Raw genomic sequence first — 13,700 nt, 5'->3', positions numbered from 1 at the left:
ATGTAGACAAGGCTGGCCTTGAACTCAGATCCACCTGCCTCTGCCTCCAAAATGCTGGGATTAATGGCGTCCACTGCTACACCTGGTGTACATGAGAAGTTTTAAGAACAAATGACAGCCTTTGTAGGATAGTTACTTAGGCCCAGCCCTTAAAGGGTGAAATAGTATCTGGGCCTGAACACCTGCTGTCTGCTGGCCCACAGCTGGACACTAGATGGCCTCTAGCACTCCCATGGTCCGGAAAGCGGCTACATTTGTTCCCATTCCTTGGTGAGGACGCAGCCTGGTCTCTGACTGGAGAGTTAGAAGGGCGGCTGGAGGCTGGGACAGCGCTCTGGGCTTCAGACTGTCCAGGGCCGCCTAGGGCCCAGCCGGAGGTCCCCACCCGGCAAGCTTCCCGCCTTAGACAACTCCTGAGTAGTCCCGCCCTCTCCCCCCATCCCCGCACGTACCGCCCCCATCCTGACACCGCCCCCAGGCGGAGCTGCAGCGCCGGGAACGGTGAGGGAGCAGGCTGTGGGACCCTGGTGCGGAAGGCAGCGGCAGCCAGCGGGAGCCCGAGAGGTACTGGCGGGAGCCCGAGAGGTACTGGCGGGATCAGGGAACTGGGAGGCACCGGGTTAGAGCTGGTTACCCAACAAAGTGGCTTGGATGCGGACCTGTGTAGTGTGGGGAGGGACGGGACTGCTCGCTGCTTTCACTGTCCGCACCCCCCAACCCCCAGCCCCAGTCAGCGTGCTCAGTGTTCTGTCTCCTGCTGGCAGCTCCCACTCCCTCCTCTGCATGAGCCGCTGAGTACTTTCATTGGTCATTGGCTCACAGGACTTCTCTCAGCAGGCACTGGCAACTTCTACTGCTGAGTGTGTTTGGGGTTCGCCCTCTTCTGGGGCTCCCCTTCTCCCAGTATGACCTCTTTCCCAGCCTTTTCAATACTGGGTCTGGCCTGGGAGGAAACATCTGTAACACTCCCTGGCAACAGAAATGGGGTCATGACCTCCAGATGTGCTGGGAAACATCCAGCGCCTCCTCCTGGGGCAGCCAGGCCTTCCGGATCCGTGGGGGTGGGGCGCCCCCTTTCCCCCTCAGTGACACAGGCGGCAAGGAATGTCCTGGCCTCAATGGATCTTGTGTGAAGATGTAGGATGGGGGGCAGAGCCCAAGTACACCCCTTCAGGCCGGGCCAGAACAAGAGGCAGCTCATGGGCTGGGCTGTACACCCTCACAGAGCTTGGCCCATATGGGGAAAGGCCCTCACACACCCTCCCTGGTGTTTTCTCTCACTCTGCTCCCCTCATTGTAGCCTAAGGCCAAGCCTGCACGTGCCAACAGCTTGGCCCATGGAACTGGGGCCTGCATAGTCCACTCACAGACAAAGCCGGCTTCAGCCTTTCAGTTTCTTAGCAGTCTTCAAAGAAAACAAGAAGTTCAGCATCAGAGCTTGTCCTAGGAGAAACCAAGTCAGGAAGACCCGAGGAGGTCTACTCTTACTTGGTTCTGGTGGCTTCGCATCCCCTTTGGCCTAATCCCACTTGATGACACTGTTTGTTGTATAAAAACTCACCAGCAGATACCTGCACCCGGAGTGAGAGTTCTCATGCCCCTGCCCTGGCTGCTGCCTCCATCTGAGCTCACCCAGGAGGGGCCTCTGTGTTCTCACACCTTTTGCACCTGCCTAGTGTGGCTTCACCACATATCTGCACTTAGCAGGTCCCTGGGGCCTTGGGTGTCTCAGCCTTACATCCTGTGAGACCTTGAACCTGAGACTTCATCTCCCCGCACAAACCTGCCCCACGCCTACACATACAGGGACAGGAGGCAGGTGCGGCTCTGCCAAGTCCTGGAGCAGTGGGTCTCAACCTGTGGGGGGGGGGTGTCATCATGAGGAACTGCCTTAAAGGGTCATAGCATTAGGAAGGTTTAGAACGACTGAGATTCACAGACCAGGTTCGAATTCTACTTTAAACAAGGAACTAATCCAGGCAAGTTCGTCTCCTTAACCAGGCTTCGTTTTGACCTTCTGCCCTACTGGGCTCAGACCTCCCTGTCCATATGAGGCTAGGTAGCCACACATCCACAGGGGCGCTGCCAGTCATGGGCATAGTGACCTGGAAGAGGTTAGTACTGGTCCAGTCTTTAGACCTGGGTGCCTTGGGTCCCATGACCCACCTTCCTCAGGATACAGGGGCCAAGCAGGGGACTGGGCTGGCTTGGGGCCACTTCCTGTGTTGAAGGAAGTCCTCTTGCCACTGCTTCTGTCGTGGAAGCTCCAGGAGCCCTTTTGTCCTTGAGGTATTAAGGTTAAGGGAACCAGGGCGTTGAGACCAGGCTTTGGGTGCTCAGCTCCTCAGGGACCCTGGAGGAAGTGGGAGGTACCAGGGAGGAAGGCCTCTGGGGACAGGACGTCCACCCTTTGTCAAGCGGGCAAGACCCAGACACCAGTGGCTGCATTGATTTCCGTCCCAGTGGAAACTGCCTATCCAGTATTTGGTGACTTTGACTGTGGAAGTAGGCCCAAGGTGTATACGTGGGAACTGGGAGGCTCTGGTGCCCCTTCTGCTGCCCAGGCATAGGACTCTCGGAGGCAAAACTCAGCCCCTAGCCTTGTCCAGCCCCTAAGCCTGGGAGGGGGCTGGAAACCTCAGTCCCAGGCAGACAAGGAAGTGGCCAGGAAAGCGGAAGCAACTTTGATGGTCCCGGAGGGGGCCGGAAGCCAACTGGGGTGAGGGAAGATTGGGTTGGGGGCCTGAGTTCCTGTTTTCTTCCCAGGCCCATCTGAGCAGCCCCCTCCTCCTTCAGGGCAGGAACCACCGAAACCTCAGCCTTCTGGCTGGGCACCAAAGACCTGTCCCCACCAATGCGGCCCGGCCCGCAGAGAGTCAGGCCCACAGAGCATGCCCATGTGGGCCGGTGGAGTGGGGAGCCCTCGGCGGGGCATGGCCCCTGCACCTACAGATGACCTCTTTGCCCGTAAGCTGCGCCAACCCTCCCGGCCTCCACTGACACCACATACCTTTGAACCAAGGCCAGCTCGGGGCCCACTCCTGCGCAGTGGCAGTGATGCTGGCGAAGTCCGGCCCCCTACACCAGCCAGCCCTCGTGCCCGTGCCCACAGCCACGAGGATGCCAGCCGTCCTGCTGCAACTCCTACTCGGCTCTTCACTGACCCACTAGCACTTCTGGGGTTGCCAGCTGAGGAGCCAGAACCCACCTTCCCACCAGTGCTGGAACCCCGGTGGTTTGCTCACTATGATGTTCAAAGTTTGCTCTTTGACTGGGCTCCACGGCCTCCAGGGACAGGAAGCCATACTGAGGCCAGCTCTGGGACTCAGACTTTAGCTGAAGACCAGACTGCCACCTCAGATCTACTGCTTGGGGCACCTGGCTTTGTGTGTGAGCTTGGAGGTGAGGGTGAGCTAGGGCTGGGTGGACCAGTGTCCCCACCTGTGCCCCCTGCTCTGCCTAATGCGGCTGTGTCCGTCCTGGAGGAGCCACAGACCCGAACCACAGCTTACAGCCTGGAGCACGCAGATCTGGGTGCGGGCTATTACCGCAAGTACTTCTATGGCAAAGGTAAGAGGCAGGCGAGCCTGGAAGAAGCAGGAGAGGGTCTGGGTCAGAGGTTCCCGTGGTCTGCAGTGCATACAATAGGAAGCTTATGGGCTGTCCCTTTCCCTGTAAAGTCTCTGGCTGGACAAGGAGCAGGGGCCGAATTGGGCTCTAATGGCTCAAGTCTAACCACCTCTTTAAAGCCAAGCTCTGGCATCACACCTGAAGTCAGGGGAGTGCCCCTAGCAACTAGTTCACCTTCGTAACCCTTCAGGATAGTGAGCGATTTCCTATCTCCATACTTGCTGGGTAGAAACCTTGTTCTCACCAGGGTAGCATTTAAACCTGGGAGCATTTAGGCGTTAGTTAGTTCCCAGGGTCTGGGACAAGGTGTGATGTGGGGGACTGCAAAAGGAGCTGGAGTCAGTCAGTGTCTCTCATTCAGCACTTGGTAAGAGGGAGCCCGGGGCCGTACTTCTGTGGTGGGCTTGGTGGAGAAAGGATAGGGCACTCTGTGGGTTTGACCGATCACCCACTGCCCACCCCCACCCCAGAACATCAGAACTTCTTTGGGCTGGATGAGGCGCTGGGTCCGGTGGCAGTGAGCCTTCGACGGGAGGAGAAAGAGGGCAGCGGAGGGGGCACCCTACACAGCTACCGGGTCATCGTGAGGACCACACAGGTGGGCTGGGACCACAGGCTCAGGGGGTGGGTTCCCTCCTCCACAGCCTATACAGAAACTGAATGTCTCTAAAACCCATCCTCAGCTCCGGACCCTCCGTGGCGCCATCTCGGAGGACGCACTGCCACCCGGTCCCCCAAGGGGCCTATCCCCGAGGAAGCTTCTGGAACATGTGGCTCCACGGCTGAGCCCCACCTGCCTGCGCCTGGGCTCAGCTTCTCCCAAGGTGCCCCGCACGCTGCTTACTCTAGATGAGCAAGTGGTGAGTGCCTGGGAGGAAGGAGGGCTCAGCTTACCAGGGAGACAGGTCTAAACTCAGAGTAGCTCCCAGCTCCCTAACCCTGATTTAGGCACTGACCTCAGGAGAGGTGATCTACCTCCAGCATTTCAGAGAGAAGGGTTAGAGGGCATCTGGGCTTTACTTAACCAAGGAGGGCTGGTAAAGCAGCCATAGCTTGTTAGGAATGCAGATTTGAGGCTGCAGGCCTGGCCTTCTAATTCAGGCTGTGTATGTAGTTTTTGTTTTTGTTTTTTTCAAACCTAAGGTGATTCTTCGGTACTTTACACTACTAGAAGGCCCTGTTTGATTGACCCTGCCCTGCTGCTCTACAGTTCCCTCATCATTCCTGGCCAATTTGTTTTGCAACCCCTGTTCGGTCTTCTCCCCATATAGGAGGCTCATACCTTCCCAGAACTTCCTGTTCCACTTCAGGACACTCAAGCTACTTGGAAGTCCTCTTCCCAGTGCTGAAAGCTGCCTCGTGGCTATGATTCTCCTCTCTGTTGCTTCTTTCAGTGGTCATTGAGCAAACACATCTTCACAGTGTCAGTCCCTCAACCAGATGCTGCAATAGCTCCCTATGAGGTGTTATCCCTGAGCATGGGCAAGAGAGCTCCTGCTGAAAAACAGGAGCAGGAGGGTTGGGTGAAAACGAGAATGTAGGGGGTCCCTAGAGGGCACACAAATGGTGCTGACAGCAGCCAAGTTTTCACACTGTAAAAACAAGCACCTGGGCCAGCATAAGCCTGTGTTTTCTGGACAGGCAGGATTAACAAGGTTTTCTTAGCAGAGGTATCTAGAATGGTAGTTTAGAGGTCTGATGTATGTCACATGATGTGTCTTGTGGGTGGAAGCATGGGGGAGCCTTTTTTTTTTTTTTTTTTTTTTTTCTTGTAGATACTGGGAGCCACAGAGGGATTCAGAACAGATCTGAGAGGCACATTGACTCTCTAGCTGCAACATAGGCTGGAGGAGAACAGGCCCAAAGCTGTGCTGCTTGGGTTAGACATGGTAGTCATTGTGGCCCAGGTGATAAGGAGGTGGCAGTCTAGAGTGGCTAGCTCTTTGTGACCAGCTGAAAGGTGGGGAAGGTTCCCCAGTTTCTTAGTGCCTGTGTGGTTTTGTTTTGTTTTGGGGGGGGGGGAGGAGAGATACTGGAAAGGGCCTTTAGTCCTAGCATGCAGGAAGATCTTTGTGAGTTCCAAGACAACCTGGTCTACATAGCGAGCTCCAGGACACTCAGGGCTGTGTAGAGAGACTGTCTAAATAAAGAAAAAGATACTGAAAAGGCGCCTGGCAGCTGGCAAACTAGACCTGTAGTTTGGGAAAAGGGTCTGAGCTGGAAGCAGCTATGGAGGGAGAGGGACAAAATGTGGAAACATGGGTGAGAATTTCAAGCAATATGAGGTTCTTGTCCCCTCAAAACATCAGGGCCAACAGTGCCAGGGGCGTGCCAGGATTGGGCCATATCTATGTGCTACAGGGGGGTCGGGGTTTGGTGGCTTTTGTTGTTTGCTTCCCTCACCTCCCCTAGGGGACAGAAGCCTGGACCTCAGGCATGCAAGGCAAGCTCTCAACCACAGAGGTTGGGGGATTGGGAGGCGAGATTATGTTAGTGGGGTCAGTAGGGTATAACTATCTACAACTGTAAGACACTAGGAGAAGAAAGTGCAGAAAAGCCAGACGTGGTGGTTTATGCCTGTAGTCCCAGTATTAGTCTGCTGAAGCAGGAGGGTTGCAGTGAATTCAAAGCCATCTTGGGCTACAGAGCAAGACTGTGTTTTAAACAAATAAAAAATCCTGGCATAAGACTGTAATTCCAGCATTTAGGAGGTACATATAGGAGGATCAGGAGTTCAAGGCCAGCCTTAGCTCTACATTGAATTCAAGTGCAGCCTGGGCTGTGTACAATACTGTATCAAAAAGACAAGAAAAAAACAAGTGGGCATAGGAAGGGAACAGAAATGGCTCAAAACCTCAAAGGGCTGGGGTAAGGCTACTACGTTGGAGTTGAGGGAGGAGGGCACATTAGAGCTCTGAATTGAGGAGGATAATGTTGGACATTTGTTGGGAGTGAATGCATTATGTATAGGGCCATTTTAGTGAGTCATCTCTTTTGTCATTGGAAAAGTAAATTCTTCATCCCCTCTCCTAACTGTGACCTCCCCTACCCTCCTAAGCATAAGAGGGACAGTTTTGATAGGCAAGAAACACAAATGGCTCAGAGTTCCTACCAAAGCAGCTCAGCCCCCAGGCCAGTTGTTACTATTCTCTCCAATATGGCAGGGGTGAGGCTGGCAGAATATTGAAGATTTTGTTTTCTGTTGTCCATGACCCCCTCAGCTGAGCTTCCAACGAAAAGTGGGCATCCTATACTGCCGGGCTGGCCAGGGCTCTGAAGAAGAGATGTACAACAACCAGGAGGCGGGAGCAGCCTTCATGCAGTTCCTCACCTTGCTGGGTGATGTGGTGCGGCTCAAAGGCTTTGAGAGTTACCGGGCCCAACTGGATACCAAAAGTGAGGCTCCTGGGAGGGGCCTGAAGTTTCAGGGGCAGAACTTTATCTTCACTCTTTGGTCTGTGTTGGCCAGGGACTGGGGCTGAGGGTGGGAATTGAGCTGGGAACCCTGCTGCCTGAGTTAAGCCAGGGCAGTAAGTAGCTCTCTATTTCTCTCTAAGACCATTTCTCACTTCTGGGTTCCTTCTATTTCAGCATCACAATCCTGATCCCTCTTCACCCTGATGGGGACTGTAGCCTATGGGGGAGAGGAGGGAACTCACCAAATGTGAGCCCTTGGGCTTCATGGCTTGGGCATGTTCAAAACTGGGTGCTGCATAGAGAAAAATAAGCTCAGCCTTGGACGGCCCTTGAGTCACCCACACTCCACATGTTCTCTTTGTATCCCCAATTGTCTGGCTACAGCGGATTCCACGGGCACACACTCGCTCTACACCACCTACCAAGACCATGAGATCATGTTCCACGTGTCCACGATGCTGCCTTACACGCCTAATAACCAACAACAGGTGTGAGAGGGGTTGGGACAGGCTAAAAACTTTTCAGAAGCCATGGAGGGTGCAATATCAGAACCTTGGCATGAGCTCTGCTGACCCCAAATAACCTCCCCCTCTGGCTGTACCACCTTCCCAAATATCTTCCTCAGGCCTTTACCAGAGGGGAGGAACTCTTGGTGTCCAGGCTATGCCATGCATCCACGAGGAGAGATTGGGGGAGGGGCACAAAGCCCATCTCACATTCCTTATCTTTAACCCCCAGCTCCTGAGGAAGCGTCACATTGGCAATGACATTGTGACCATCGTGTTCCAGGAGCCCGGTAGTAAACCCTTCTGTCCTACAACTATCCGCTCGCACTTCCAGCACGTGTTCTTAGTGGTGCGCGCGCATGCTCCCTGCACCCCGCACACTTCATACAGGTGGGTGCTAGGGTGGCTCAGGTTTCCCATGGGCACCAATTCTTGGACACACATTCCCCACCTCCTTCTGCCTCTCGTTCCCTCACTATAACCTTTCTCCACACAGGGTGGCAGTGAGTCGCACCCAGGACACGCCTGCCTTCGGACCAGCATTGCCACATGGTGGAGGCCCCTTCGCAGCCAACGCAGATTTCCGGGCCTTTCTGTTGGCCAAGGCACTCAATGGTGAGCAAGCGGCCGGCCACGCACGCCAGTTCCACGCCATGGCTACACGCACACGCCAACAGTACCTGCAGGACCTGGCTACTAATGAAGTGACTACTACATCGCTGGACTCGGCTTCGCGGTTCGGCCTGCCATCTCTGGGCGGCAGGCGCCGGGCAACCCCTCGGGGCCCAGGCGCTGAGCTGCAGGCGGCGGGCGCGCTGATGTGGGGCGTGCGCGCGGCTCTAGGGGCGCGGGTCGCTGCGGGAGCAGAAACGAGTGTCCCGGAAGGTGCTGAGGTGCCCTGCTTGCTGGGCATCTCAGCAGAGACGCTGGTGCTGGTGGCACCGCGCGATGGACGCGTCGTCTTCAACTGTGCCTGTCGCGACGTGTTGGCCTGGACCTTCTCTGAGCACCAGCTTGACTTGTACCACGGGCGCGGGGAGGCGATCACGCTCCGGCTCGACGGGGCCCCTGGCCAAGCAGTGGGCGAAGTTGTGGCACGTCTGCAGGTGAGCTTTGGGGGAGACTAAGGCCACCGGGTCTATAAACTCCAGGAGTAGGTCACAGCCTCCAAGGGCCTGGTGTGCGTCAGGGGTGTAGCCTACTAGAAACCCCGTTAGGCCAGTCTGGGGGCTTGTACACGTGACTCCTAATCGCAGAGCCCGGAAGACTCCCACTATCAGGTGGGTCGCTAAGGCTCCCTAGGCATAGCAGTGATGTGCTAAGTAAAATGAAACAGGGGCAGGGCCAAAGGACTGGTTCTGGGAAGCCACGCCCCCAAGGGGCGCTCTCACCCAGCCTCTCCCCTCAGCTGGTGAGCCGCGGATGTGAGACCAGAGAACTGGCCCTACCCAGAGACGGTCAAGGTCGCCTGGGCTTCGAGGTGGATGCAGAGGGCTTTATCACGCACGTGGAGCGCTTCACGTTTGCGGAGACCACGGGCCTTCGGCCCGGAGCACGCCTGTTGCGAGTGTGTGGCCAGACGCTACCCAAGCTGGGTCCAGAAGCTGCTGCCCAGATGCTGCGCTCTGCGCCCAAGGTCTGCGTCACTGTCCTGCCCCCAGATGAGAGCGGCCGGCCGCGAAGGTCAGGACACCCGGGATGTGGGGAGGTGGGAGGACTCGGCACCTGGCCCATTCTGTGTCTCCTGTGCGTGCATCATGAGCATGCTCTCAAGATTCCACGACTCTTGATTTCTGAATCGCACATTACTCATCTAGACGGAAGCTGATTAAACCTTGCTTTCCCTGCTCCAATAGCTCATTTCAAGACATTAGCTCCCCTACGCCATGTACACACTAATTGATCATTTACTATTCTAAACTTTCTCCATAAGGCCCCAAATAGTAAATATTTTTAGGCTTTTTGAGCTGCCTGGTCTTTGCCACAGTTATTTGACTCTTTTGTGGGAAAATGAATGTATGACTGAGCTTCCACTAAAACCATGGAGACTGAAATTTGGGGATTTTGTATAGATACTCTTTATCTTGTAAAGAGGTTGCTGGTGGCAAATCCAATATAAGGTTAAAAAATTCCAAGTGGAAATACATTACCTCCGGACTATATTTTTTGTTTGTATTTTGGCTTTTGTGAGACAGGGTTTCTCTGTGTAACTGCCCTGGCTATTCTGAAACACACTCAGAGACCAGGCTGGCCTTGAACTCACAGAATCACCTGCCTTTGTCCCCAAGTGCTGGGGTTAAAGACATGTGCCACTCCTAATCCCCCATCCTTGGCTTCAGACTGTAATTTTTACATGTCACAAAATATTCTATTAATGTCTTTCAATTATTTAAACATCTTACAAAACAAACAAACAAACAAACAAAAACTAAGTCTGGAGAGGTGGCTCAGTTGTCAAGAGCACTTGCTGCTTTTGCAAAGGACCTGCATTGGATTCCCAGTACCCACCTGGTGTTTCACAGCAGCCTGTAACTCCAGCTTCAAGAGACCCATGCCCTCTTCTGATCTCCACCTGCACTCACATGTGCCTGACCCCCTCCCCACACATAAACACATAAATACAAATTTTAAGAGACCTAAACACTATTCTTAACTGATAAGAACTTCAAAAACTGGCTTGTGTGCTAATAAAAAGAAAGGAGAGGAAAAAATGGACTGGATTTAGTTCTAGGCAGTGCTGTTGGAGACCAGCTTCAGTGTGTGTGTGTGTGTGTGTGTGTGTTTTCATGTCCCAAAGAGGATTTGTGGACACACCAAAGTGCACTGTGGATGCTAATCAATTTATATTGCATTGTTTAAACTCTCATAGCCTACAGTAAAGTCAGTATTGGTATGGACATTTGACAGAAAAATTGACAGGTGACCTGCCTAGGATACATGGGGCAGTAATGTTAACCTAGGTCTGGAAAGTGCTCTGTTGCAGCAAGCATTGGTGGGGATGCATGGAGCTCTCCTCCTTGTGGAAGCCTCTGGAAATAGCTGGAGTAGGTTTGATGATCTGGAGGGGCCTCCCTGATGACGCCCCACCCTCATCCTCCAGGAGCTTTTCGGAGCTGTACATTCTGTCACTGAAGGAACCCAGCCGCCGTGGGGCCCCAGAGCCAGTACAGGATGAGACTGTGAAGGTGGTCCTGCTGCCCCCCACAAAGCAGCTGCTGCATTTTTGCCTGCAAGACAGCAGTCGTCCTCCAGGGCCTGGGGATCTGACTGAAGAGAGAACAGAGTTCCTATGCAGCCACAACTCCCTGACGCCCCGCAGGTACACCCTCTGGGCTTGCCCCCTCTGGCCCATCTTTTAGCACCTGGGGACACAGCTCTAGGAAAGCAGCTCTCTGTTCGGAGCCAACCCATGCCCTCCTTAGCTCCCTGTCAGATGAGGCTCCAGTCTTGGCCAACACCACCCCAGACCTCCTCCTTGTCACCACTGCCAACCCATCAGCACCTGGTACTGGAAGAGAGACACCCCCCTCCCAGGTAAGCAGAAACTGAGGCTATGGGGATTTGGCTGCAGTGGTAGCACTGGGTGTTACAGCCTTGTCTGTTCACTTTTGCCTCCAGGACCAGTCAGGCAGCTCCAGTAGCCATGAGGACCCCAGTGACTCAGCCCCAGAACTGAGGGCCTCCATCCTGCCAAGAACCTTGTCTCTGCGGAATTCCATCAGTAAAAGTGAGTCTGGAGCTAGGGAAAAGGACGGGAGAAGGTAGCCCGTTCTAGGGTCCCTCCTAAGCCTTTTCCCTTACCTGGCAGTTATGTCAGAAGCTGGCTGTGAGACCCTAGAGGATGAGTGGCAGTCCATCTCAGAGATCGCCTCCACTTGCAACACAATTCTGGAGTCACTGTCCCGAGAGGGTGAGGCTACTAGGGCACAGGGGAGAGGGGCCAGAGTGGTGTTCTTTATCCCTTTCAGAGCTGCCCACACAGTCTCTCCCTCTCTCTCCCATAGGACAGCCTATCCCAGAGAGTGGAGACACTAAAGGAGCTCCAAAGTGTGATTCTGAGTAAGGCTTCCACTCTCACATAGTGTGCGTGTGCATGTGCGTGTGTGTGTGTGTGTGTGTGTGTGTGTGTGTGTGTGTGTGTGTGGTGGTGTGTCCTTCCCTGCCTCCCCTCTGGAGTCAAATATTTTCTAGGCTCTGCTTCCACAGATACCTAAGTCTCAGAAGGTGGAGTTGGGTTTGTTCTCAGTCAGGGGTGTCTGGGAGGCAGCCTGTGGTGCTACTCTTGCTGAACTCTGACCCCATGTCCTCAGGCCAGAGCCCGGGAGCCTGTCAGAAAAGGTCTCTCACCTAGAGTCCATGCTCAAGAAGCTCCAGGAGGACCTGCAGAGGGTGAGGAGAGGGTCTGGGGTTGACACTGAAGTACAGGGATGCTCCCGGGAAAGGGTTCTGACTACTGTTCCTCACCCTAGGAGAAGGCAGACAGGGCAGCCTTGGAGGAGGAGGTGCGGAGCCTCAGGCACAACAACCAGCGGCTGCTGGCAGAGTCAGAGAGTGCCGCCACCCGCCTGCTCCTGGCCTCCAGGCAGCTGGGTTCACCCACTTCTGACCTGGCCTAATGTTCACTTCATGCTCTGCTCTGATTCCGGACCTGCTTGGAACTGCCTGGCCCTTCAGGGCACCTGGGTCACACTAGTGACCTTCCTCAGGACTTCTTTCTTGCACTGAGGCGCGTCTTAGCACTGCCCCCAACTTCCCAGCCCATTTGGTGGCTAAGGTGCCCTTACCTGTCCCTGTTTGTAAATATTCTGTAAAGAAAAGGAGATACCAGAGAGTTTAAAAACAAAACAAAACCCGTTTGTGTTTGTGTGTTCAATATACATGAGTAGGGAGTTGTCTCCAGAACATTGATTTTGGGCTGGTCTGGCCTGCCACCAAGCAGAGGGCAGGGGCTCTGAGGGTAGAATACCCCTTCTCCTCTTCATTTATTGGGTTCTCTTGGGAAGCAGGTGGCCATACTCGACAAGCAGGCATTAGAGCAAGCCTGCAGGGCAGGGATTGCATCTGGCCATGTGTAGTCTCACCTCCCCAGACGGCCCGCTGTCTTCAGTCGCTGAGCTGAAGAGCATCGATTCTGCCACCTGGTCATCTCTTGTAGGCCCTAGTTGCAGAGGTGGCAGTGCCTCTTTGTATCCCAGAAGATAGTGGCCCTCAACCCACCTCTCTCCCTGGCCATGACACCTACCGTTCCTCTCCACGCTGGGCTTTTCCCCTTAGGTTCATCCTCTGTCCAAACCTGGAGTTTGTCTTAACACCCTGCTTCTGCAGAGGGCCAGAGGAGGCATGTGCCTCATCAGACCCTACCCAGGAGGTGCTCCTCTGAAACAGGCCCTGAGCCAGATTACTCATTCTCTGGCAGGATAAGCTAGAATGAGTGACCATGTGGGGCATGGGGGCAGAAGGAAGGCTTCTTGGAGGAGGCAATGTGAAGGCTGCATTATGAAAATTGAGTTCACCAGCGGATGTCAGAGGTATTCCAGAAGGAGCAGTCTAGGGCCCCCTGGGCTGAAATGAGGGTACATGAAGGAACCCGGGGTTAAAGAGGCTGAATCAGAAAGGGTCATGAGAGGTGCACTACGGATGTTGGGATTAGCAGTTTCTGCATGAGGCCTAGCCTTTCCTGGTGGGTGACTAATTTTCTCATTATTGTGATACAATAAAAACCACTGAAGGAAGAGGGTTTATTTTTAGCTCTAGTCCATGGTGGTGGAAAAATCATGAATGGGAGCTGATACATTATATCCAGTCAGGAAGCAAAGAGAAAACCCAATGTCAGTGCTCAACTTTCTGCTTTCCTTTTTAGTCAGTCACCGGAATTCCACTCCATAGAATGGTACCGCATATAATCTTTCATTGGTTACACTCTGGGATTCCCACACAAACACGCCAGGCGTGTCTTCTAGGTGATCTGAAATCCAGTCAAGGTGACAATGAATATGGGCCATCCCAGGGATTGTGGTGAGCAGCCTCGTGGGGCAGTGTGAAAGGAAGGGCAAGGCTCTGATCACCCTGGAGATGTGCCTGCAGAGATCTAGCATCTGACCTTGTGGTTGACAGATGTTTAAAGGGAGAGTGGTAAGGAAGGTGTGG

General features: G+C 54.2%; 1 protein-coding gene across 4 annotated transcripts; it reads left to right on the top strand.

The window, feature by feature from the left end:
- The first annotated feature begins 456 nt into the window (after positions 1 to 456).
- Positions 457 to 12,392, top strand: Sipa1 (signal-induced proliferation-associated 1). 4 transcript variants are annotated; one of them, XM_051193666.1, is made up of 16 exons: positions 457 to 564; positions 2,767 to 3,570; positions 4,101 to 4,228; positions 4,314 to 4,490; positions 6,852 to 7,026; positions 7,432 to 7,535; positions 7,786 to 7,943; positions 8,050 to 8,659; positions 8,962 to 9,236; positions 10,654 to 10,872; positions 10,976 to 11,087; positions 11,172 to 11,280; positions 11,362 to 11,463; positions 11,558 to 11,612; positions 11,864 to 11,942; positions 12,023 to 12,392. In XM_051193666.1, exons 2-16 carry the CDS (start codon positions 2,892 to 2,894, stop codon positions 12,167 to 12,169), a joined length of 3,129 nt encoding a protein of 1,042 aa, XP_051049623.1. In that variant the 5' UTR covers positions 457 to 564; positions 2,767 to 2,891; the 3' UTR covers positions 12,170 to 12,392. The 4 variants fall into 4 exon arrangements, with proteins under 4 accessions (XP_051049623.1, XP_051049625.1, XP_051049626.1 ...); XM_051193668.1 differs by having other exon boundaries at positions 465 to 564; positions 2,797 to 3,570; XM_051193669.1 differs by having other exon boundaries at positions 486 to 585; positions 2,797 to 3,570.
- The last annotated feature ends 1,308 nt before the right edge of the window (positions 12,393 to 13,700 follow it).

This window comes from Phodopus roborovskii, unplaced genomic scaffold (assembly GCF_943737965.1).
Source record: "Phodopus roborovskii unplaced genomic scaffold, PHOROB, whole genome shotgun sequence".
Classification (NCBI taxonomy): domain Eukaryota; kingdom Metazoa; phylum Chordata; class Mammalia; order Rodentia; family Cricetidae; genus Phodopus; species Phodopus roborovskii.
Note: the sequence above shows the minus strand (reverse complement) of the source record. Positions and strands in the feature narration are given on the sequence as shown.

What these genes read in the sequence shown, in the direction of transcription:
- Sipa1 (XM_051193666.1), top strand. Translation starts at nt 2,892, where the DNA reads ATGCCCATGTGGGCCGGTGGAGTGGGGAGCCCTCGGCGGGGCATGGCC. An exon ending in GAGAGACACCCCCCTCCCAG is followed by an intron (nt 11,088 to 11,171) that starts GTAAGCAGAAAC and finishes TTTTGCCTCCAG; the next exon opens with GACCAGTCAGGCAGCTCCAG. An exon ending in GCTCCAAAGTGTGATTCTGA is followed by an intron (nt 11,613 to 11,863) that starts GTAAGGCTTCCA and finishes CCATGTCCTCAG; the next exon opens with GCCAGAGCCCGGGAGCCTGT.